Raw genomic sequence first — 23,270 nt, 5'->3', positions numbered from 1 at the left:
TGGCGGGGGGGGAGTTGGGGGGAGGCGGTGTGGATGGTGTGTGGAGGAGAAGTGCCATCTTCAGTGAGTGCCTTTTATGCATTGGGTGTACCACCCCTAGAAGGTAGTGTTCCCTGGTCCTTTCTCCTCACACAGAATTTAAAACTCCTCATTCTTCATTGCTTGATCCCCTTTATAAGCTGACCTAATGTTCCTTGCCCAATGCTCTCAACTTATTTGTGTTTCGGGATGCACTGGACCATATTTTTGGAACAGATTGCCTGCTGTTCTGGCAGCACCCATGACAGAGCTCTGGAGCTGCCAAGACTGCTGGAGATGCCATACAATCTGATTGCTGGCAGTTTGCCTCGATATAAACTTCTGCCCAAAGCCTGTGGCAAGTGACTTGAAACCATACTTTTAGACCGAGAGGCCAGTATGCAACCACGCTAGTAAAGACAATTAGAGCAGTAAAAACAAAAGCCATGTACAGACTCAGTTATAAGTAGATATTGATAGATCATAAGCAAACTTATAACCAGGTCAATAGGTATAGTTAAATAACTAAAGAAAGAAACAGGTTGACGGATTGATAGGTAGGAGACTTAAGAAGAATTTTCACCATTAGAAAGTTACAAACCTCTTCATCTGTGAGTGAATGGAGTTGTTCATGCGATTTGTTGAAACTGTAACCTTTTCCCTGTAATTTGGAAAATATTTCTATAAGTACAGTACAACATAATATTTTAACAGAATTCACCATTTCAAAACATACTTTATAGTTAGCTACAATTTATAAAAGAATCAAATTTAATTATATAACCTACTTCAGAACTGATGGCAATTATACTATTATGTCCTGTACCATGTGCTGGTACTTGAATTTTGTCTGTATAATCAGCATTTTAAAAATTATTCATTCACAGGATCCAGTTATCGTTGGCAAAGTCAGCATTTATTGTCAATCTTTAATTGCTAAGAAGGCAGTTATAGGTCAACTATATTGCCGTGGATCTGGAGTCATCTGAAGGCCAGACCAGATAAGGATGACAGATTTCTTTCCCTAAAGGACATTCATGAATCAGATGGGGTTTTATGTGAACTGACAGTATTCACGTGATCGCCATTATTTATTGTAGATTGTATTGAACTCAAATTTCGCTATCTGCTATAATGGGATTTAAATCCATATTCCCAGAACATTGGCCTGGGAATCTAGATAACTAATCCTGTGATATTACCACTATGTAATTTATTTCCATGTAACAAAGTAAAAGTCTGTACCAGAATCTATTTGAGAATTGCAAACAGGCAACACAATATTTATGTAACAGGCAGGAAAGTATGATAATCTTAGGCCATCTTAGTGTTTCATGGTTGGTCACTCATGCCTAATGGCAAGTCCTGAAATTCAATTTAGAAGCGATTTAATCCTTTGTACTTTCTCTGGTAGACTTCAACAGGCTGTGGAAATAAGACAAATCTTCATTTTAACTGAAAGCATTTTTAAAAAAAGAACTGAGCTAGCAAGCCTGGTGGGAGGTCATGAAAGAGGTCAATGTTTCCTCTGCCACTGACAGGACCTGGCATTAATATGATAGAAAGAAGACAGACCTAAAGCTCTAAGATAAAACTACAAATCAATTTGCCATGCCAATGTGACTGTCCCTAGCACACGTTATAGTGTTCCTCTGTAAACTGTTATTTTAGATTAGACTTACAGTGTGGAAACAGGCCCTTCGGCCCAACAAGTCCACACCGACCCGCCGAAGCGAAACCCACCCATACCCCTACATTACCCCTTACCTAACACTACGGGCAATTTAGCATGGCCAATTCACCTGACCCGCACATCTTTGGACTGTGGGAGGAAACCGGAGCACCCGGAGGAAACCCATGCAGACACGGGGAGAACGTGCAAACTCCACACAGTCAGTCGCCTGAGTCGGGAATTGAACCCGGGTCTTCAGGCGCTGTGAGGCAGCAGTGCTAACCACTGTGCCACCGTGCCGCCCACTTTCCTTCTACTACATTTGCAGCACTTAACCATGTTGAATATCACCGTCAAGGTCATAGCATGAATATGATATCTAAAATGGCCACAATACTGAAATCTTAAAGATATCCTTTTTAATACAGACAGAAAAAGTCCTTTTACTAATGCAAAGGGTTGGGTACATGTTTTCAGGACCATAGAAAAGTACAGCACATAAGGTAATCATTTGACACATCAAATCTATGCCAACTCTTTTGAAAAGAAAACCACTTAGTCATGTTCCCCTATTCTTGTCTTATATCACTGTAACTTTTTTCCTCTTTCATGTAAGCAAGTCATTAGAAAAGCAAATGGAACATTGAAAAACTCATAATTAGGATGTCAAATCGAAGGTCGACCATTATTGGAAAAGGGTTGGAGCTTAAAAGTAAGGAATTTTTCACAATGCACTGGGGATTGATAAAATCATATCCAGAGCTTCTGATCTCCTTTGGAAGAAATTTCTTAAAGGTTTCCTAGTTTGATTTCCTGGCGTGAAGGTATTAACTTATGAGAAAAGGTTGGGCAGTTTGGGTCGATAGTTATTTCGGTTTGGAAGACTAAGGTCATCCTATTGAAAAGTATCAGATTCTGAGGGGATTGACCAGGTAGATGCTGAGAGGAAATTAAAATAATGAAGGATTGCAGATATTGTAAATCTGAAACAAAATCATAAATTGCTGGAGAAAACACAACAAGTCGGCCAGTATTTGTGGACAGAAAGCAGAGTTAAGGTTTCGGGTCCAGTGGACCACCTTGAGAATGGTTCTGGTTTCCCAGCAATTGCTGTAGATGCTAAGAAGATGCTTCCCCACAGAAGGAAATCCAGAACTGGGTGATTTGGAGATGCCGGTGTTGGACTGGGGTGTACAAAGTTAAAAATCACACAACACCAGGGTATAGTCCAATACGTTTAATTGGATGCACACTAACTTCCGGAGCGACACTCCGTCATTACCCTGATGAAGGAGTGTCACTCCAAAAGCTAGTGTGCTTCCAATTAAACCTGTTGGATTATAACCTGCTGTTGTGTGATTTTTAACTCAGAACTGGGTGTGCACAGTTTCACAATAATGGAGCTCTCATTTGAATTGGACATGAGAAAAAACTTCCCTCAGAGGGTAATTAATGTCCAATTCTTTATCCCAATGGAGGCTGCATCTTTGAATATTCTGAAGGCTGAGTCAGACAAACTTTACAATGTAGTCAACTTTTATCGGGGCTGACAAGTAAGTGGAATTGAAGCCCTAGAATCAAATCAGCCATGAACGTATTGAATGATAAAGCAGGGTCAAAGCTTTGGATGGTGTATTCCTGCTCCTACTTCTTATGTTCTTTTTTTATTAAGTATTCTGATCCCAATGAAGTTCTTTTTATTTAAAAAAAACTGCTGACATGTTATGAAGCAATTCCTAGGCAGGTAGAACTTGAACTTATAGTCCGGTGGTAGGGAGACCATCAATCCACCATGAAACCCCTTCTAAAAATGATTTGGAGATGCTGGTGTTGGACTGGGGTGTACAAAGTTAACAATCACACAACACCAGGTTATAGTCCAATAGGTTTAATTGGAAGCACACTAACTTTCAGAGCGCCGCTTCTGAGCACCACACAACCACCTGATGAAGGAGCGGCGCTCCGAAGGCTAGTGTGCTTCCAATTAAACCTGTTGGACTATAACCTGGTGTTGTGTGATTTTTAACCTTCCAAAAATGTTTGCTAACTTTTGATTTTGGAATATTAATTAGTGAGCTTATCCCATCTACCTCTGTGTCCAGCCTTTAGTCGCCTAATATTGCTTCATGAGATTTAGTGCCACATTGTGCTTTGGAATGCATCTGTGAAGGATCTTTGGACATTTGATCATATTAAAGGTGTCATAAAAATATCCAAGTTTTTGTTGCAGTAAGAGGGTATCTTGCTGTATCCCTATTACAGCATTTTGCTGTTTCAGGGTCCTGGCCTCAATCACTCCTCTTGGCAATTTGTTCCAGCTGTTAAATCTGTGTCTATGCAAAGAAATATCCCCTTGACATCTGTCCTAAATCTGCTTTTCCCAAGCCTGATCTCAGCTGAGTCTTTGAGTGTAATCCTCCTTTTGACCCTTAAACCCGTCAGAGTACTCAAAGAGCTAAACAGCAAACCATAGCAAGGGAGTTAATCTCATAAAATATTCATGACCGAAAATGGTGAAAAACTGCAGTAAGTTACAAAGAGTTTCTTGTTTATTCAGAATAATAGAGCAGGAACTGGGTTAGTTAAGTCCTTGCTGGACAAGCAGTGTGGGGCTTATTCGTGATCTGTCCTGCAAATGTTGTGACTGCTGGCTGCCTTAATGCTATATCCCTCAGGCTTTGGGGGATTTACTCAGACCCGGTGCTGCCATCTGCACCTAACTGCGATGGATTTGAGTCCAGTGAATTATGTTATGGATCAGACCAGACCCCCTTAAAATACATTAAGAGGATTGCTTAGACCCTAATGTTTTCTTATTTTAAAGGCAAATACCAGGCATTTCCTTTTGCATGCCATTCAATTGGCCAAACTACCAGGTTTGTCAACTAATCAGCACCCTTTTCCTCTAGCATAAATAGTTATGATTGTTAGAAAATTAGTTTTTGTGGTTTTGTCCTGATGAGTGCAAAATAAAGGCTTTAGCAACATCGTTTCAGTAAAATTCAAGATTTGTTTCATCATGCAACTGATTTGACTTTTTTTGACAATTTTGCTCCAATGAAGTGGGTCTGTGCTGCTCAGAGCAAAGCTAATAAGGCACAAGCAAAATGCAGAAGGGGAAGATGGGCAGTGTAAAAATAATAAGTGCAGTTATCATACTCTGAAGTTGTGGAACTCAGTATTGAGTCCTAGAGACTGTAAAGTTCCTAAGTGGAAAATTAGGTATTGTTCACCCAGCCCATTTGAGCTTCATTGGAATACCATAGTAGGTCAAGAATGGAAATACTAACAAGGAAGTGAGGTGATTTATTGAAATGGCAAGCTACTGGAAGTTTGGAAGTCATTCTTATTGATAGATAGGAAGTGTTTCACAAAGCAGTCACCCCAATCTGTATTTGGTCTTAACAGTGTAAAATTTATATTATGATTAAAAGAACTACAAGTACAAAATTTCTTCATCATTGGGGCCTTGGACAGTGAGGAAGGAGGAAGTGAATGGGTAAGTGTTAAATCCTCTGTGATTGCATGGGAAGGTGCCTTGGGGGGAATGAGGAGGTGTTAGGAGTGATGGAAGACTGGGCCAAGGTGTCAGAGAGGGAATAATCCCTGAAGAATACTGACAGTTTGGGGTGGGGTGTGGGGGGTGGGGTGGGGTGGGGTGGGGTGGGGAGATGCTTTTGGTGGTGGCAGCCTGCTGGAGGTCCAAATGGCTGAAGACATGGAGTTCTTGGTGGCAAGTGAGGACAAGGGGAACCCTACTGTCCTTCCAATAGGAAGGGAAAGGGTGAGGGCAGAAGTGCAAAAGATGAGCCAGACACAGTTGAGGCCCCTATAACCATACTCTTGTATAAGGAAAAAGGAGGATATGTCAGAGGCAGCAGTGGAAGGTGACATTTAGATACTTTGCCTTTCCAGGGTTATTTGAGGTATACCAAGCACTACTTAGGTCCAAACATGACAGCTTTGTCTCACTTGTGAGGTTGTGCAATGTATCATGATAGCCAGGTTTCCAGAATAACTCCAATACACTTCATTTTTGTGAACAAATGGCAAGGGCCCTATGTATGAGATTGCTGATAGATTAATCTTAGAACACATGAAACTGCCCAGGTTGAACACACTTGTAGAGTTCAGTGGCTACGCAAGTTGTATTTTTAATTCACATCTTGCTAGTCAGTCAAGAAAAGAGATGAAGCCAGTTTCCTGGCCTTACTCTTGGCCTGAACATTGACTCATGACAAAGAGAGCTTTGGAAATGAAATGGATAAAAATAGTAAACTACGATTCACATGCAGCCTTTGTGACATTCAGGAAAACCCTAAAGACTTCATAGACAGATACTTTTAAAGTGCTGTCACAATTGGAATGTTACGTGAGGGAGAACATTATTTGAACATAAACATGTGAGAAATAACAATAGGAATAGACCAATCAAACCTGGTTGGCTGCACAGCAAGATGCTAACTGATTGGATTTTGGCCTTAACTCCACTTGCCTGCCTGTTCCCCATAACATATTCAATTACTCAGTCTGCATAGCACTCTAGGGTATAGAATTTCGGAGATTCATAGCCCTGTGAGATAAGAGATTCCTCCTAATCTCCTCCTTAAATAGGTCATTATCTTATATTGAAGCTGTGATCTCAGTTCTAGACTCCCTCTCTGAGAGTAACATTCTCACAGCATGTACCCTGTCCAACCCGTTCAAAAATTTATATTCAGTAGGTTCACCTCCTAGTCATCTAAACTCTGATGAGAACTCCAATCTACTTAACTTCTCCTTATTAAATAAGCATTTCATTCCAGGAAACAGGTTCTCCAAACTACCTCCAATAGTTTCATTCTCCATGCCTTAAACATGGAGAATGAAATTATGCCCAATATTCTAGGTGTGGCTTTATCAATGCCCTGTATAACTGTATCAAGACTTTAATACTTGTATATTCCATCTCTCCTGCAATAATGGCCAATGTATCTTCTGAATAACTTGCATTCTAACTTTGTTTGATTTATGTGAACATTCAGAATCTTCTCTGTTCTCAAATAAAAGCAAAATATGGCAGATACTGGAAATCTGCATTACACAGAATGCTGGAGAAATTCAGCAGGTATGGCAGCACTATGTGGAGAAAAAAAAAACAAAGTTAATGCTACGAATCTGATAAGACACCTTCAGAACGTTTCTGTTCTCACTCTCTACTTCAATTTTTTTTTATTTTTGATTCTCCCACCATTATAGATATCTTCTCAATGTATATTCCATCTGCCAAATTTTTATCCACCCACTTAACTATCCATACCTCTTTGCAGACTATTTATTTCCTCTTCATAACTTGTTTTCCCAGCAATCTTCATAGTCAGCAAACTTAGCTACATTAAAATTGGTCATTTGATTCAACTCTTTAATGAGGATTCTTAATGGTTGAGACCTCAGCATTGACCACTATTAAGTTTACCAATCTAAAAATCACCCATTGATCCATAGTTTCTGTTTCCTGTGAGTTAAGGGGTAGCACAGTGGCATAGCATGTTGACTCAGTGGTTAGCACTGCTGCCTCATAGCACTAATGATCCTGACTTCAATTCCAGCCATGGATGACAGTCTATAGGGAGTCTGCATATTTTACCGGTGTCTGTGTGCCTTCCTCGGGTGTTTTTTTTCCCCCACAGACGAAAAAATGTGCAGGTCAGGTAGATGACCATACTCGATTGCCCATTGTGTCCAGGGGTGTGCAAGCTCGGTGGATTAGCCATGGGAAATGCAGCTACAGGGATAGTCTGGGTGGGATACTCTTCAGAGTATTGATGCAGACTTGATGAACTGAATAGCCTCTATCTGCACTCTAGGGATTCTATGCTTTATTTCCTTATTCCCTACTTAAAACTAAGAAGTTTGGCACTGGAAAAGCACAGCAGTTCAGGCAGCATTTGAGGAGCAGCAGAGTCGACTTTTCGAACATAAGCCCTTCATCAGGAACGAATTTCTGACATCATCAGCCTCTGACATACTCTTGCAACCATAGTATTTACATTCCTGATGAAGGGCTAATGCCCAAAATGTCAACTCTCCTGCTCCTTGGATGCTGCCTGACGTGCCGTGTTTTTCCAGTGCCACATGTTTGTACTCTTGACTCTCCAGCATCTGTAGTCCTCACTTCCTCCTTAAAACTACGGAGGTCTGCAACGTGTAACTTTTAACCTTCTTTCATATGTTTTATGTAATACTATAATTACTGCAATATTTAACTTTTAACTTTGTTCTTTCTTTCTATCTTATTCTTAAGATTCTGCACCTCGGTACTTATACCTAAGATGTTGCCTTGTGTGCCAATATTACACAGCTTTCACTTTACTCCTGTACTTGAGTACCTGTAACAATAAAATCAAAATCAATTCAAATGATGAGTCAATCCTCGAACTATTCTATTACCCTTGACTTGATGAGCTCTGATCTTGTGCAGTAATGTTTTGTGGCATTTATTGAATACCTTTTTTGAGATCCAAGAGCTCTACATCTCTTGCTTGCCCTTTGCCCAGCCTGTTTCCTATCTCTTCACGGATCTCTAATATATTGATCAAACAAAATTGCCCTTTCACAAAACCATGTTCACTCTGATGCATTACCTGCAGAGTTTTCTAAATATCCTGGTACGTCGACGCTCCTGCTCCTTGGATGCTGCCTGACCTGCTGCGCTTTTCCAGCAACACATTTTTCAGCTTATAGCTCAGGTTGTTGATAAGTATGTAAGTTAGCTCGCTGAGCTGGAAGGTGTGCTTTCAGATGTTTCGTCACCATGACTAGGTAACATCACCAGTGAGAGTCTCCAGTGAAGCACTCCTGGTATGTCCTGCCTCTTTATTTATAGGTCTTGGTTTCTTAAGATGGGTGATGTCATTTCTGGTTCGTTTTTCAAGGGGAGGTAGATGGAATCTAAATCCATGTGTTTATTGATGGAGTTTTGGTTAGAACGCCATGCCTCTAAGAATTCTCGTGCATATCTTTATTTCACCTGGTCTAGGATGTGTGTGTTGTCCCAGTCAAAGTGGTGTCATTCTTTGTCTATATGTCTGTAAACTAGTATAGTGGGTTGTGTCTTTTGGTGGCTAGTTTGTGTTCATGTATCCTGGCGGCAGGTTTCCTGCTTGTTTGTCCGATGTAGTGTTTTTTGCAGTTCTTGCATAGTATCTTGTAATATACAATGTATTCAAGAAAAACAGGTATCCAATATATACAATCCTCCTATTCCTCAGAAACAAACCCAAACAAGCAACTAAAAACTATAGCCACATTACCTTCCATCAAAGAAATATCAGAAATGATTTCCAGACTACTCAGACCCCTTGGCATCATTAGATTAGATTAATTACAGTGTGGAAACAGGCCCTTCAGCCCAACAAGTCCACACCGGCACTCTGAAGAGCAACCCACCCAGACCCATTCACCTACATTTACCCCTTCACCTATGGGAAATTTAGCGTGGCCAATTCACCTAACTTGCACATTTTTGAGGAAACCAGAGCACCCGGAGGAAATGCACGCAGACACGGGGAGAATGTGCAAATTCCACATAGACAGTTGCTTGAGGCGGAGAATTGAACCAAGGTCTCTGGCGCTGTGAGGCAGCAGTGTTAACCACTGTGCCACCGTGCTGCCCATCATGGTAGCCCACAAAGCTACCAATACACTTAAACAGCGACTAATAACCTAAAGGATCCATTATATACTACCAGCAAAACTAACATCATTTACAAGATACCATGCAAGAAATGTAAAAAAACACTATATCGGACAAACAAGCAGGAAACTTGCCACCAGGATACATGAACACCAACTGGCCACCAAAAGACAGGATCCACTATCACTAGTTTCCATACATACAAACAAAGAAGGACACCACTTTGACTAGGACAACACATACATCCCAGGACATGCGAAACAAAGATACTCATGAGAATTTTTACAGGAGTGGCATTCCAACCAGAACTTCATCATTAAACGCATCGATTTAGATCCCATCCACCTTCCCTTGTAAAAAAGAATTGGAGATGACATCACTTATCTTAAGAAACCAAGACCTATATATAGAGAGAGGCGGGACTTACTACCAGCGCTTCATGGAGACTCTCACTGATGACGTTACCTAGTCATGGTGACGAAATGTCTGAAAACAAACCTTCAGCTCAGTGAGCTAACTTACATACTTATTTTGAATCATCTTGACAAGATGGGCATGAAGCAGATGTTTACTGTTGCAAGTAAGTCCAGAACTAGGGTACACTTATAAAATCAGGGAGTGGTCCTTTCTTTCCAGGAGGGAAGGGAATTCTTTTCTCTCTCTCAGAGGGTTGTATGCATAGGAAACGTTCTTATATGAAACTTTCTAATATGACACTTTCTACCTCAGAAGATGGTGGAGGCAGAGTCGTTGAATATTTTTAAGCAGCGGAATCAAACATTATCGGGGATGGATGGGAATTTGGAACACAAACACAAGTAGACTTGAAGGGCTGAATGGCCTACTTCAGCTCCTCATTCGAATGTTCATATGTTAGTATTGCCATTTCTTCTTCTTCTCACCTTGCTGCCATCTTAAGTACAGCATGTGAGATGTTGGTGACCTGCCTGCTTGTGGGACAATTAATGACTAATTAAGGGCCTCTTCCCACTTCTGCTGCTTGATGGACAGACGTCAGTGTCAATTGTGAAATCATATTGCTCTCACTGCTTGGGCTACTGTCAGACAAGGAGAACAAGGGTACCCTCTTCCACGATCAGCAACACCATACCACTCTGTGCACACACATACACACCATTTTGCTATTAACCTGCTCTTTGTCCAGTCCACTCTAGAATACTATCCACCCATCGCACCCAGGCCAAAGAAGCTTTCTTTTCTGTCACTAAGTAGCTATTGCAAAAGAATTACCTTGGAAGGAAACAAGGAAACAACCAGGCTCTAATTGAAGTGGGTGAATTTGGTTTCTAATATTGGGCTGACTAAAGTCAAAGTCGTGTCATTTTCTTTTCAGTTTACTGTTCCTCAAATTTGAACTCTTAAAAGACAGGCCAAAGTTTATTTACAGCAATGATACAATGCTGTATTAGAATCCGTTTAGATTCACAATCACAAGTAATTGTTGCTGCTGCAAAGATCCCCCTCCCCCCAAATTATTACTTAGAGTTGTCAAATACATTTTACAACAGCTGTATTCCAGCAATAAAAATATCCTTTGGTATTTTAAATAAATATAGAATACTTAAAATGCACACAGGCTGGGTATTTGATTATATCTCAGAAGTTGCTTAGGTTGGCATCACTCTATATGTTCACACGTCCCACATTCACACTTTCACTGGTGCTCGCACATGTTCTATAATTAGAGTTTAATGTTTGCTGTGGAATTTTGCAACCATAACATATCTCGGATTTTTAGGGCAAGGAAAACTCATAAATCAGTTGACCTCGTACACAACACAGGAATTGATGTCCTAAATTGAAACTGTGTTAACATCAGTATGAACTCTGAGAAAGGAGGTTTCAGGTCATATCTTTGTCATCTATCCAACTCAAACACTGCCCAGCAGCTTCATTCCTATCAAGAAGGATCTGCAGTTCTCCATTAGATTGTCATACCATTGCTAAACTGGGAACAAATGCAGAACTGTCATAAGAGCAATGAGACAGAAAGTTCCAGAAAATCAATACCTATACTTCTTTACTTTTTTTTAAGTCTTCAATATTAAACCTTTGATGAGAAATGACTGTGGTTCAGTTCTTTAAGTAAATTTAATGTAAATGGAAGGCTTAGATTATAGGTAACATCAACTCTTTCCTTAACCAGCAAAGTTTCAGCTCTCCCTTGGCAGAATCTGTTCTTTGAGTCTGATTACAACCATTAATACTCGACGTTTTTACTAATGATCTCTTCATTTTTCAATCATTTACTCTGGTTTCTCACAAAAATGCTAGTTTCAAAGTAACTAATCCTCTTCAGTTGCTATTTAATTTCATTACGAACTCTAATGTTTGCTATTTGACTTTTAGGCCTTCAAACTGTCCCATAACCTCAGTAACCATTTATTTCTGGCATTTCCTTTCTTTATTAATATCTAAACAATTTTGGGAACAACACTAAGAACTTAATTTACAAGTTATTTACGATTCTTCCTTTTGTTTCACTGCTCACTTCAACCTGGAAATTAATAACTTATTCCTCCATTTCTTAGCTGCCAGAAGATGTAAAGCAAAATTGCAAAAAACAATTGGCTAAACAACCAAGCCAGTTGGTAATACTGTCAAGTTACTATCGACTTTTGGAAGGTTCACTTTCTCTTCCTTAGCGTAGTCCTTTTGCATCCTACTCAAAACTGTGCATACATTCTCAATCCATAATGTTCTGGGCTACTGATGTATTAATACTGGTAAATGTTCTTTATAATGCAATAACATAGGAACAGAAATGGTCTAAGGTGCAGGAGCTTAGCACTTTGACTCTACTCTGCCATTCAATAAAATCATACCATGGCTGATCTGATTGTGGTTTCAACTCCACTTTCTTGTCAACCTCCCACAATCAAAAATCTGTCCCACTTACCTACCTTAATTATATTCAATGATCTAGCCTTTACAGCTATCTAGGTTAGAAAATTCTTCAGACATAATAATATAGTTTTGTGAACCTCCTTGTATTCATGTTTAAGGGGATACGTAATACTTTTAAACTGTGTTCCCTAGTTCTAGTCTCTCCCAAAAGATGAAAGGTCCTCACTGCATTGACTCTCTCAAGTTCCCTCAAGATCTTATATGGTTGAATAAAACTGCCTCATTCTTCAAAACACAAATGAATTTAGGCCGAAACTGTTCAACTTTTCTTCATAAGATAAGGTCTTTATCCTAGGAATGAGGCACATGAAACCTTCTCCTCCAGCAACGTAATTTTTAAAAATAAGTTGATCAAAATTCTGCACAGGACACCAGGTATGTCTCACCAAGACCCTGTAAAGCTGCAGGAAATCTTTGTTTTCAAATCCCTTCCCCTTGCAATAAACAACATTCCATTTGCCTCCTAATCACTGGCTGTACTCGCAAAGTATCTTTTTGTGGCTTATGTACTAAGATATCCAAATGCTTTTGTATCACTGAGTTCTGCAGTTTTTCAGACTTAAATAGTACGCTGCCTTTCTATTCTTCCTTCGAGAATGCATAAGTTCATGATATTTTCTACATTATATCTGTCAAAACTTTCGACCACTTACTTAACTAGTCTATATTGCTTTACAGGTTCTTTACCTCCTCTTGAAAACTTATTTTCCTACCTATATTGGTGTCACTGACACATCTAGCTCCCAAACCTTCAGATCCTTCATCCAAGCCATCAGTGTAGATTGTAAATAGTTGATGCCACAGCTCTAATTCCTGAGGTACTCCCCTTCATACAGTCTCCTAACTCAAAAAATACTCATTTATCCGTATTTTGCTACCTGTGAACTAATCATTCATATACCCATGATTATATGTTATCCCCTACACCATGATTTTATGCAGTAAACTTTGATGAGGCACTTTATCAGATGCCATTTTGGAAATCCAAGTATACCACATCTAGAGGTTCTCCTTTATCTAGATAACTTGTTATTCTGCAATGAACTTCAATAAATGAGTTGAACACAATTCCTCTTTCACAAAACTATATTGACTCTGCTTGGTTCCATTCCATTTTTTAAAAATATCCTTCTATAACCTCCTTAATAATGGATTTACATAAATTTCTTTAGTGGGTCTTATGTTCATTCTTTCCTGAATGAAGGTATTGGATTTACTAATTTCCAATCTGCTGCCACTCTTCTGGAATTAAGAAATTTAGGAGGACTGTCTCTGTAGACATTACTTTTGAGACCGTAGGATGCAAGCTATCAACTCCTCATCAAGCCATTGGGTGGCATGGTCCCTCAGTAGTTAGTACTGCTGCCCCACTGCGCCAGAGGCCTGGGTTTGATTCCCACCTCAGGCGACTGTCTGTGTGGAGTTTGCACATTCTCCCTGTATCTGCATGGCTTTCCTTTGGGTGCTCCAGTTTCCTCCCACATTCCAAAGATGCGTAGGTCAGGTGAATTGACCATGCTAAGTTTCCCATAGTGTTAGGTGCATTAGTCAGGTGTAAACGTAGGGTAATGGGTCAGGGTGGGTTACCCCTAAGAGGGTTGGTGTGGGCTTGTTGGGCTGAAGGGCCTGTTTCCATACTGTAGGGAATTTAATCCATAGAACTAGTCAGTCTATATTGTGGGCGGCATGGTGGCACAGTGGTCAGCACTGCTGCCTCACAGCCCACCAGAGACCCGGGTTCAATTCCTGACTCAGGTGACTGACTGGGTGGAGTTTGCACATTCTCTGCGTGCGTGCGCTCAGGTTTCCTCCCACAGTCCAAAGATGTGCAGTTAAGGTGAATTGGCCATGCTAAATTGCCCGTAGTGTTATGTAAAGGGGTAAATGTAGGGGAATGGGTGGGTTGCGCTTTGGCGGGTCGGTGTGGATTTGTTGGGCTGAAGGGCCTGTTTCCACACTGTATCTAATCTAATTCCTCCAATAGTTTTCCCAGTACTGTATTTTCTGGTCATGGTATTTATTTTAAATTCTTGCCTTCAATTCATCTCTTGAGTTTAAAGTACTTAGGAGAAGTTTTCTAAATTGTCTACACTCAAAACAGCCACAAAATACCAGTGTAACACTTGCACCATTTCCTGGTTTTTCATAATTAACTTCCCAGATTCAATCTCCACAGAAGCAATACATGTTTTAGGCATAAAAAACAGAAATTGCTGGAGAGAAACAGCAGGCCTGGCAGCATCTGTGAAGAAAGAAGTAGTTAACATTTCAAGTCCAATATGACTCTTCTTCAAAACCAGAAGAGTCACATTGGCCTCATAACATTCACTTTTCTCTGCGCAAATGCTGCCAAACTTGCTGAGTTTCTCCAGCAATTTTAATACTTCCAGAAACACTTGCTATTTATTTTTATATTTCTAACTAGTTTTCTCTCATATTCTAATTTCTCTCTCCTTTTCCTTTGTCATTCTTTTCTGAAAATCTATCCGATCATCAGACCGAACAATAACTTTCTTAGATTTGTGTAGTGTTTCTTTCCATTTGATATTATTGTTAACTTCTTTATTTAGCCATAGAAGAAGCATTCTTCTAGAGACTTTCTTTCACTAGGCCAAATCTTTGCTGAGGTGTATATGTACCTTCTTAAAAGGTCTGTTACTCTATTTCTTTTGCCACTATATTTCTATTATTTTACTTTTTAACCTGGTTTCCTTGTTCATCATTGCCAATTCAGCTCCATAACCTTACCTAAATCTTTATTTAGGTTAAAATACTACTTTAGATCCACACTTCTCATCTCAATCTGAATGTGAATTTCTATCATTATGATTGCTCTTGCCCAGAGGTCCTTATCATGAGGTTATTGATTAATCTTGTCTCAATACACAATACTAGGTCTAGAATTGGTCATTGGTGCTGAACAAGCTGCACTAAGAAATTGCTCCAAATTTATTATTTCCTTTTCCAGGCTATCAATTTTTGCCAATCTGACTTGTTCAATTTATATCTGGATTAATTGTACATATTATTGCAGCATCATGCTTACAAATGACTACCTTGCCTCATACTGCTATCCAATAACCCCAACATGTTACAGCTACAACACATCATCTGCCCCGCTATCCATATTAATTTCCAATAAATAAATCCTATTACTAATAAGCTTTATTATTCAGAGTAAACTTTACCATCAATAAAACCTTAGAATTATTAATAAATAACCTGAGTTTCAGAAGGTAAATTAAAAATATGCCCACCAACTAATCACTTGTGTTTCTCTGTGACATTATATGTTGGCTTTCTTAGAATGCTGTCCATCCACTCTGGAGTCACAGTTTGGCCAGAATGTTTTAAAGGTGGCCCACTCCTTTTCCTCACATCCGTTTGAATGGTGTCCCATTGCTTTATCCCTATGTGCTTTATTAAAACGGTATTTCTTCACTCTCACTCTTTGTGTACTTCTAATGGAATCCTTCTGCTGTTACTCTTCAGGTTCTTTTTACTGATGCCCCACTTTTTAAGCAATGTCGCCGAGCATCCTTTCCCTCTGCTGTTTTGAATGCTGTCCCATTATACCAGCAATAACACAATTATTTCCAATGTTAATCCATCACTTGCTGAAGCACCACCTTCTACTTGTCCTTATTTACAAATCTTCTGTGGGCTTTTGTAGTCACCTCTCATTTACAGGTGAATCTGGATATTCCTTTGATTCTAGATTCCTGGAGTTCCTCATCTGCTGTCAGTGCATTTCACTTTCTCATTTCTCCCCTCTGACAATCTCACTATGATTGGGTGGAAAGCAAAGATAGAAATCCCATAATTCTCTGATATCCCAACTGGCAACTTGGACTTAGAATATTCAATCTTCTGTATGTAACTAACAAAATATTAATAAATAAAGATTATGTTCTTTAAGTAGATAGAAACTGTACAATCTAGTTGGCAAAAGGCACCTAATGACATTCATTTAATAGTCTTCTGATCAATATATTAGCCGAGGCAATTTAAAGAAAATGGATTATTTTTTTTTCATTGGGATGACTGACAAATAGTGTATTAAAGATTCATGCACTAATCTTATCCAATAATATGTTCTAGATTGATGAAGCTTTTAAATTTTATTTTGAGAAATTATGTTGACAGTTTGGCTGTCGTTTTCAAACTGATCAAATATGTAGCGGTGGATAACAGAATGGGCTGGTGATCATTCTGTTGCTGCTTCACAACTTCTGTTACTCATCAAATTTTCTAAATGACAAAGTATGACAAGAAATAAATCAAATTGTAACAAGCAGTAAACCATAATTGGCTGCACATGAAATAAAAAAAAAATGAATTTCATTATAAAAGTAAGGGCATTGTACTGTTTAGTTCAGCCAATTCTAACTGATCAGCAATGCTCCTTGAAAGGTTCTTGTCTTATGTTGTACATACCTTAAACCAGGCATTATCAGCATTTGGCCATCCTTCAGTTAGATTGGCGCATGGAATTCTCTCCTCCCTACATTCTTTTCGGGATTTTGTTGCTTCACATTCTGTGATAGATTTCAGGCTGCCTTGTATCGCAGAACTGTGATTCTGGAATGTGAAACAGATTAAAGGATGCTGCTAACATCTGATTACCATTTTAACAAGAAAGGCATTATGCCAGAAGGGGGAGAAATGAGATTTGCAAATAAGCTTGCATTTTAAAACATAAAGAAGGGACAAAATATAAACACACTTTAATTTAGAACTACACAATTTGGTTTTTGTGTTTTATAATCTTCACTGTCTGTTTTAATGCAATAGATTCAAGAAGATGTTCTAATTCCGAAATACAGAAGGCAAACATTTCCTCTTGCCCATTTCTAAAAATGCATCTTACTTACAACCTGGCAGTATACACACAACTCTGTGTTAGTAGGAGAATAGGCAAATTGTTCTGTTTGGGCTGATCCATATACTATAGGTCAAGCTTAAAACTGTTTTCCCAAATGGAAATTCAATCTGCTGAATGAATAAATTCAAGTATTGATAACCTATTATCAGGGATGTATGTGTTTTTGCTAAATAATTATGATAGTGTTGTACCCCTATCTTAGAATTTTAAATAAATCATGTTCCATATTGAATGAAGCATTTGTCAAGGTTTAAGCCAATTCACCTTGTACAGAGGAACTGAGGAAGAAAGACATTTCTTCTCAGTGAAGTAACAAGACATCACTGTAAACAGTTCGTTATGGATAATAGCTATTTAAAAAGTATGAACGGCAGAAAGTCCTAATGTAAAAAGACCATGTCAATGTCTGAATTCCTCTGATAGGTGTTGTCATTTGTTCAATTAAGTAGTTGCAATGGAAATGACAAACACAGCCCCTGATGAGCCTGTAGTAAGATGACAAAGGAATGTTTTTTGCATTTCAGAGACCTTTGATATGATTCATTTGATCTGATATATCTATCTGAGGATTATTGCAGAAAAACCATTTTGAGAGCAGAGACATAAACATTTAGTGGATAACTCAATAATATGTTGCTTTGGGATATTAGATGTCATGGTTTTAAGACATGAGTGTGTCATATATCACTCATGACCAATGGCTGGGGATGAGAATACAATTTCTTTCAAAGTGTCAGTTACATTGTGTGTACTATGTTTGTGCACATCAAGACTGCTAAAGTAATCTTGATGCCATCATATTACCTCCAACTTGAAACAACCAGACACCTTACATTTGTTTGGTACAGCCATTGAAAGGTTGACATGGTCTATAACTGTATATTTACATTGAACAAAAATGAATTAATTTGTGAAAGACTACAGATTTGTAATTTTAAGTAAAGAGAGAAATGATATACCTTATTCTGTAAAAAGGTAGGTTTTTCTTCAATTCTTAATTGTTTCCCATAGTTTCTAGGTCCTGGTAACAACACACAACCATTTGTTACATTTGTTCTTGGTTGTTGTTCCTGTACACCCTCCAGATTGAATGTCTTTTCTTTCTTCTTCATTTTCCGAATTGAGGCATATTCTGGTGCGTCCATGTTTTCCGCTGGCTCCTGCAAACCTTGTGCAAGTTGTCTTTGAGGCATGAAAGATGCTTCCATTTCATTAGCTCTATATTCAGGTTTTGATTGCCTAACATGTTGATGATTATTATAATCTACTTCGTGCTTTGTTCCAACACTTTCATACAATGTGTCTTCAATAGAGTTCTCTTGACAAGGATATTTTTCTGCATTGGCATAGATACAATCCATATCAGCTGTTGTTCTCAAAGCAGGCAGGTTTCCTCCTTTGTAATTATTTCCAGGAAGTCTGGGTAACTCTCTGGTCTGTTGAATTCTTGAATTTCCCTCCTCACCTGCTTCGTCCTCTAAATGTTCTGTTCCTGGTAGATGTAGATAATCCATACTAGCTGACCAGCTTCTGAGGCCATCTACTCACAAAATGATAATACCAAATTATTATATCCAAAAATATAATACCACGAGCAATTCTTTCTTACAATCTTTTAGGATTAGAATTTATGCCAGACATTATTGATACTTGTCCAGTAAATTTATCACTGGGACATCAAGCAGGATTTTGGCAGGAGAGTATGTGTAGGTATCCAAAATTTGAAGAAATATTTTGAGGAGATTTTTGAAAGTGGAAGTGTTGAAACAAAGCATGAAACAACATGTTGGAAAAAATTTCATAGAAGTGATTCATGACCATCGAGAGCCCCAGGACTAGTGGTTAAGGGGACAGGGTGAGCATGGTGTGGGAAAGGCAAGGTAGACATGGAGATGGGAAGCACAGACAATTGAACCAACTCATTGGTTATGCAGCCAAAACCAGGTCATAACCAGTTTTTATCCAAAATGTCGTTGACAGTAACTGTTCAAGGTGAAGGAAATTAAAATCAGGGCAAAGGGAGATGGAGCTATATCATTAAAATAATATATCTTATATATAAGTTGATTGACTGTGAATTTACTTTCAATTTTGTCATTGACTATTGCATCCTATCAAAGTCAGGTTATGTCAAGATGGCATAGTCCAGTAACTCATTGGGTTGAATTTTACCAACATATCAGCTCAGAGTCAATTTCAGGGAATTTCCCAGAGGGTTTCCCTCTGTGAGCTCCAGCATATTATGTCACACAATTCTTTGCTGCTCACCTCATTAAGTGTGCACTGCAGCTCATTGGTGTCTGTCTCATACTATCCCGGTGGCAGATGTGCTCACCGCTGGCCAGATCTTCTGGGAGTTGTGCCACTGGTATCATACTTGAAAGTTCAACCATGCAACCATTCAATTGCTGTCAGCCCTTCACAGTGTGTGTGGTGTGGGGGAAATTAGAAAAGGCATTGCTTCTGAGGGCATCAAGGTGCACAGCGAGAAGTCATTGAAAATAGAAGCTCTCACTTGTAAATGTATTGCTACTTAACGTTATCCCTGACTCAGCACCAGGAGTCAAGCTACAAAGTCTACCCCTCCTTAGTGCCATACTATCTTAGAACCCTGTCTAAGAGAGTCCTACTATTTCTGTAATGCCGAGTGTAACATAACATCTTGTGTCAATGTTAAAGCATCACATGGTGAAAGTCTTCGAACAGTTGAAAATATTTACTTTTATTGAACACCTGACAAGGTGAAGACAAAAACAGAAAAAGAACCCTATTACTTCTAAAAGATAAATGGGATTGCTTGCTTTTCAAGCATCAACAGATTTACAGTCAGTGAACGATCAGTACACCCAACTCATACCTACAGAAACCGGGCTTTAATATTATGTCCAATCTAGTTGTTGCATCTGACTCATTGGCATTCTGTCATGCTGAAGGGGAGGTTTTTCCTGCTCAGTATCCTCATCTTCCTCCTCAGAAAGTTGATGCCACACCCCAGTCCTTCAGCATCTACCATATCCTCTCTTTCCCAGCTTCCATTGTGCAGAGCATAGCAAGCTAGGGGTATGTAGCATATAGGGTGTGGACCGTACTGCAATGCCCATCCCCACCTCCAGATCAGTCCAAGCATTGGAATCTCATGTTCAGCAATCTTATCAGCTGCCCCACCATGGCTTTGGTGGAAAAATGGACAGCATTGCATTTACACTGAGCCTTAGTTAGGGCTTGTGCAAGAGAATCAGCAGTCATGTTTGCAAAGTGTAGCCTTTGTCTCCTTGATGAAGCCATCTTTGTAAGGTATTCAACCCTTGCAATGAGACAGGATCATGAGAGTTCTCAAAGCTATAGGGCAATGAGGACAATAAACTCTGCTTTCCCTGTATCTCCTCCACATCCCAAGGAAACCTTTAACTGCGACCTCTTCATGGGCAGCTACTGAAGGTTGCATTTGGTCTTGGGCTTGCTGAAACATCTATTACTCTTCAATATTTCTGTGCCTTAGGCACATGACAATGACTCCTGCTGTGGCTGGATCCATTGCTTCATTGGAAAAGTGACCCATGCAGGAAATACCAGAAACATAACAGTTTTCGTAATGTGAACATTCTGGATGTATATCACCGACAAATTACCATTTTGCTTAGCCATGGATACAGTGCAACATGGAGGACTCTGATAGGGAGAGTAAAGGAATACATCTACATGGATCTACATGCTCATCATCGAGAATTGCATTATCCCAACTCTGTTCTATTTTTCCAACTAACTCGCCATTGCCCATGCTGGGGAAAATTTAGCCCCTTTAGATCCATTCCTTTAAATAAATCTACAACCCTCCTATAGTACAATATAATGGCTCCTCTGTTTTCAATTTGTTTTACTGCCCTGGACAGTAAATCATTCCAGGTGAATGGCGTGCCCATCATCTACAAAGCCATGTCAGGAGTGCAACTGAATACTCCCTGCTTGCTTGGATGGGTGCAGCTCCATCAACACTCAAGAAGCTTGATACTATCTAGGCCAAGGCAGCCCTTATTAATTGACACTGCATCCAAAAACATTCACTTCTTCTGCCACCTACTTCCAGCAATGGCAGCATTGTGTACCATCCACAAGATGCACTACTGAAATCATCCCAGGGTCTTTACCCAGCACCTTCCAACCAAATCTGCAATCTCTACCAACAGAAGGACAAGAGCTGTATACCACCATCTGCAAATTCCCCACCAAGACACTCATCATCCTGATGGTTGTTCCTTAAGTGTTGCTGTGTTAAAATCCTGGAACTCCCTCCATAGTGGCATTATGAGTGTGCCCACAGCAAATGTATGGCAGCGCACCACCACCTTCTCAAAGGCAATTAAGAATGGCCAATAAATGCTGGGCCAACCAGTAATACCCATATCAATGAATGAATTTTTTAAAAATCAACTCCACGTATATGGAGGGCAGCTTCTAGACATTAGCCCTGAACCATGTCTCTTTATCTCGTAATCTTAATTCAGCTTGAAATAATGTTCAGAATTAAGTGTCTTTATTCCATTGAGAATAGAATGTACTGCTCTAGTTCACCTCCTTTCAAGCATGAAGAGTTCAACTTTGTTTTGACATTTCTTCCTAACTTTGTTCTCTTACCTCTTTCTACTTTAAAAGTGCAAGGAAGTACCATTTATATAAAACACATTTTATATTTTACTTACTTTCACCATGGTAAGACACTCTGTTAAGATTGCGTGCTCCCAGTTCAGGTGTATTAACAGGTCGAAGCTGTTGTATGCGCCCTACGGACTAAACACAATAAAGTTTAATCAAAATACACTTGGCCTTTTTACCCTATTAGTTTTATTTACCATATTTCATATCTAAAACTAGGATGGAGACAAAAGCTGAATGGACTTCAACAATGGATAACTCATGAGCTGATCGCTCTAGGTTTTAATTTTCATCCAATCAATGTCCTGCAAACCATCTTTTATCCCACTATTTTGTCTCTGGACAGAGTGCCACTAGCTTTTGATCAGAGAAGCAATTCACTGTCCTCTGAGGAAACAGAAGTTTATTATGCAAGTTAGACATGCTACCTTGCTCTAGATAGGTTTGAAGACAGTACTCAACTGTGTCAGAAGGTGGGGCTAACTCTCATTCAGACTAACTGATTCTGATATTTATACTCTTGAGCTCAGGGAAATATTAATAGAGTTGAGTTGCTGTAAAAGCTATCAAAATAAAACTGTGGTTAAACAAATTGGAGAAATGCAATTTACAATATACTTCTATTGGGTTCATGCTTAAAGGTCTAGATTAGAGTGGTGCTGGAAAGTGCAGGAATGGCCTGATGAAGGGCTTTTGTCCGAAATGCCGATTTTCCTGCTCCTCGGATGCTGCCTGACCTGCTGTGCTTTTCCAGCACCACTCTAATCTAGACTCTGATCTCCAGCATCTGCAGTCCTTACTTTCACAGTTAAAGGTACTTACCATACCAACTAACTTCACACCGTCAATCTTGACTTTCTTTTCTTTGTTGTTTCTGCTAAATATAGAAGATACAAATTTGTTTGGTCACATGCAAAAGTTTCAGAATTACCGAGTTTCTCTCATTTATGTACCAAAGTATCCCAAACTCATTTTGAATGTCTCACTGGGCTTTGTTCAACAAAATTTATGAGAAGATCCAAAAGTCTTCTATTTAAGTTGTAGAATGTTATTAAAAGAATGTTTGGTGCCTCTTAGTGCCCTAAGAAGGGAAATTGCACATGGAGCTAGAGGGAATGGCAAAGAGACTAGGTAGGCACTTTGCATCTGTCTTTATTATGAAGAAAGTCCTGCCAAGGTCCTTAGAGAGGAGGCTTAATATTTGAGAAATGGGTTGGATTACAAATTGAAAACGAGGAACGGTATTGTATCCTCACTTAGGTTTGAATTTTTGAAAATCACAACTTTAGTCGTAACAACTTCAAGTAAAGCATGGTTTTCTATAGGAATCAAATGTTAAAGCCAGATTCAGGTTCTTAAGGAGGGTCTTTGTCCAAAACCAATGTAAAAGTTGAAATACTGTTTTTCATAATTTGCAGCATTGTTCATTACTAGCTGGAGTA

The 23,270-nt window shown here is 39.2% G+C and overlaps 1 protein-coding gene across 1 annotated transcript in view; it reads right to left on the bottom strand.

Moving 5' to 3' along the window:
- The window catches only part of LOC132822667 (phosphoprotein associated with glycosphingolipid-enriched microdomains 1-like), a 94,173-nt gene that overhangs the window by 10,507 nt on the left and 60,396 nt on the right, over positions 1-23,270 (bottom strand). Inside the window, exons 3-7 of the mRNA XM_060835916.1 lie at positions 22,651-22,702; positions 21,876-21,963; positions 18,138-18,718; positions 16,731-16,874; positions 620-679 (exon numbers count right to left, since the gene is read on the bottom strand). Coding sequence (XP_060691899.1) covers positions 620-679; positions 16,731-16,874; positions 18,138-18,718; positions 21,876-21,963; positions 22,651-22,702 — 925 coding nt within the window. The remainder of the gene's footprint in view (positions 1-619; positions 680-16,730; positions 16,875-18,137; positions 18,719-21,875; positions 21,964-22,650; positions 22,703-23,270) is intronic.

Source organism: Hemiscyllium ocellatum, chromosome 15 (genome assembly GCF_020745735.1).
Source record: "Hemiscyllium ocellatum isolate sHemOce1 chromosome 15, sHemOce1.pat.X.cur, whole genome shotgun sequence".
Lineage (NCBI taxonomy): Eukaryota > Metazoa > Chordata > Chondrichthyes > Orectolobiformes > Hemiscylliidae > Hemiscyllium > Hemiscyllium ocellatum.
Note: the sequence above shows the minus strand (reverse complement) of the source record. Positions and strands in the feature narration are given on the sequence as shown.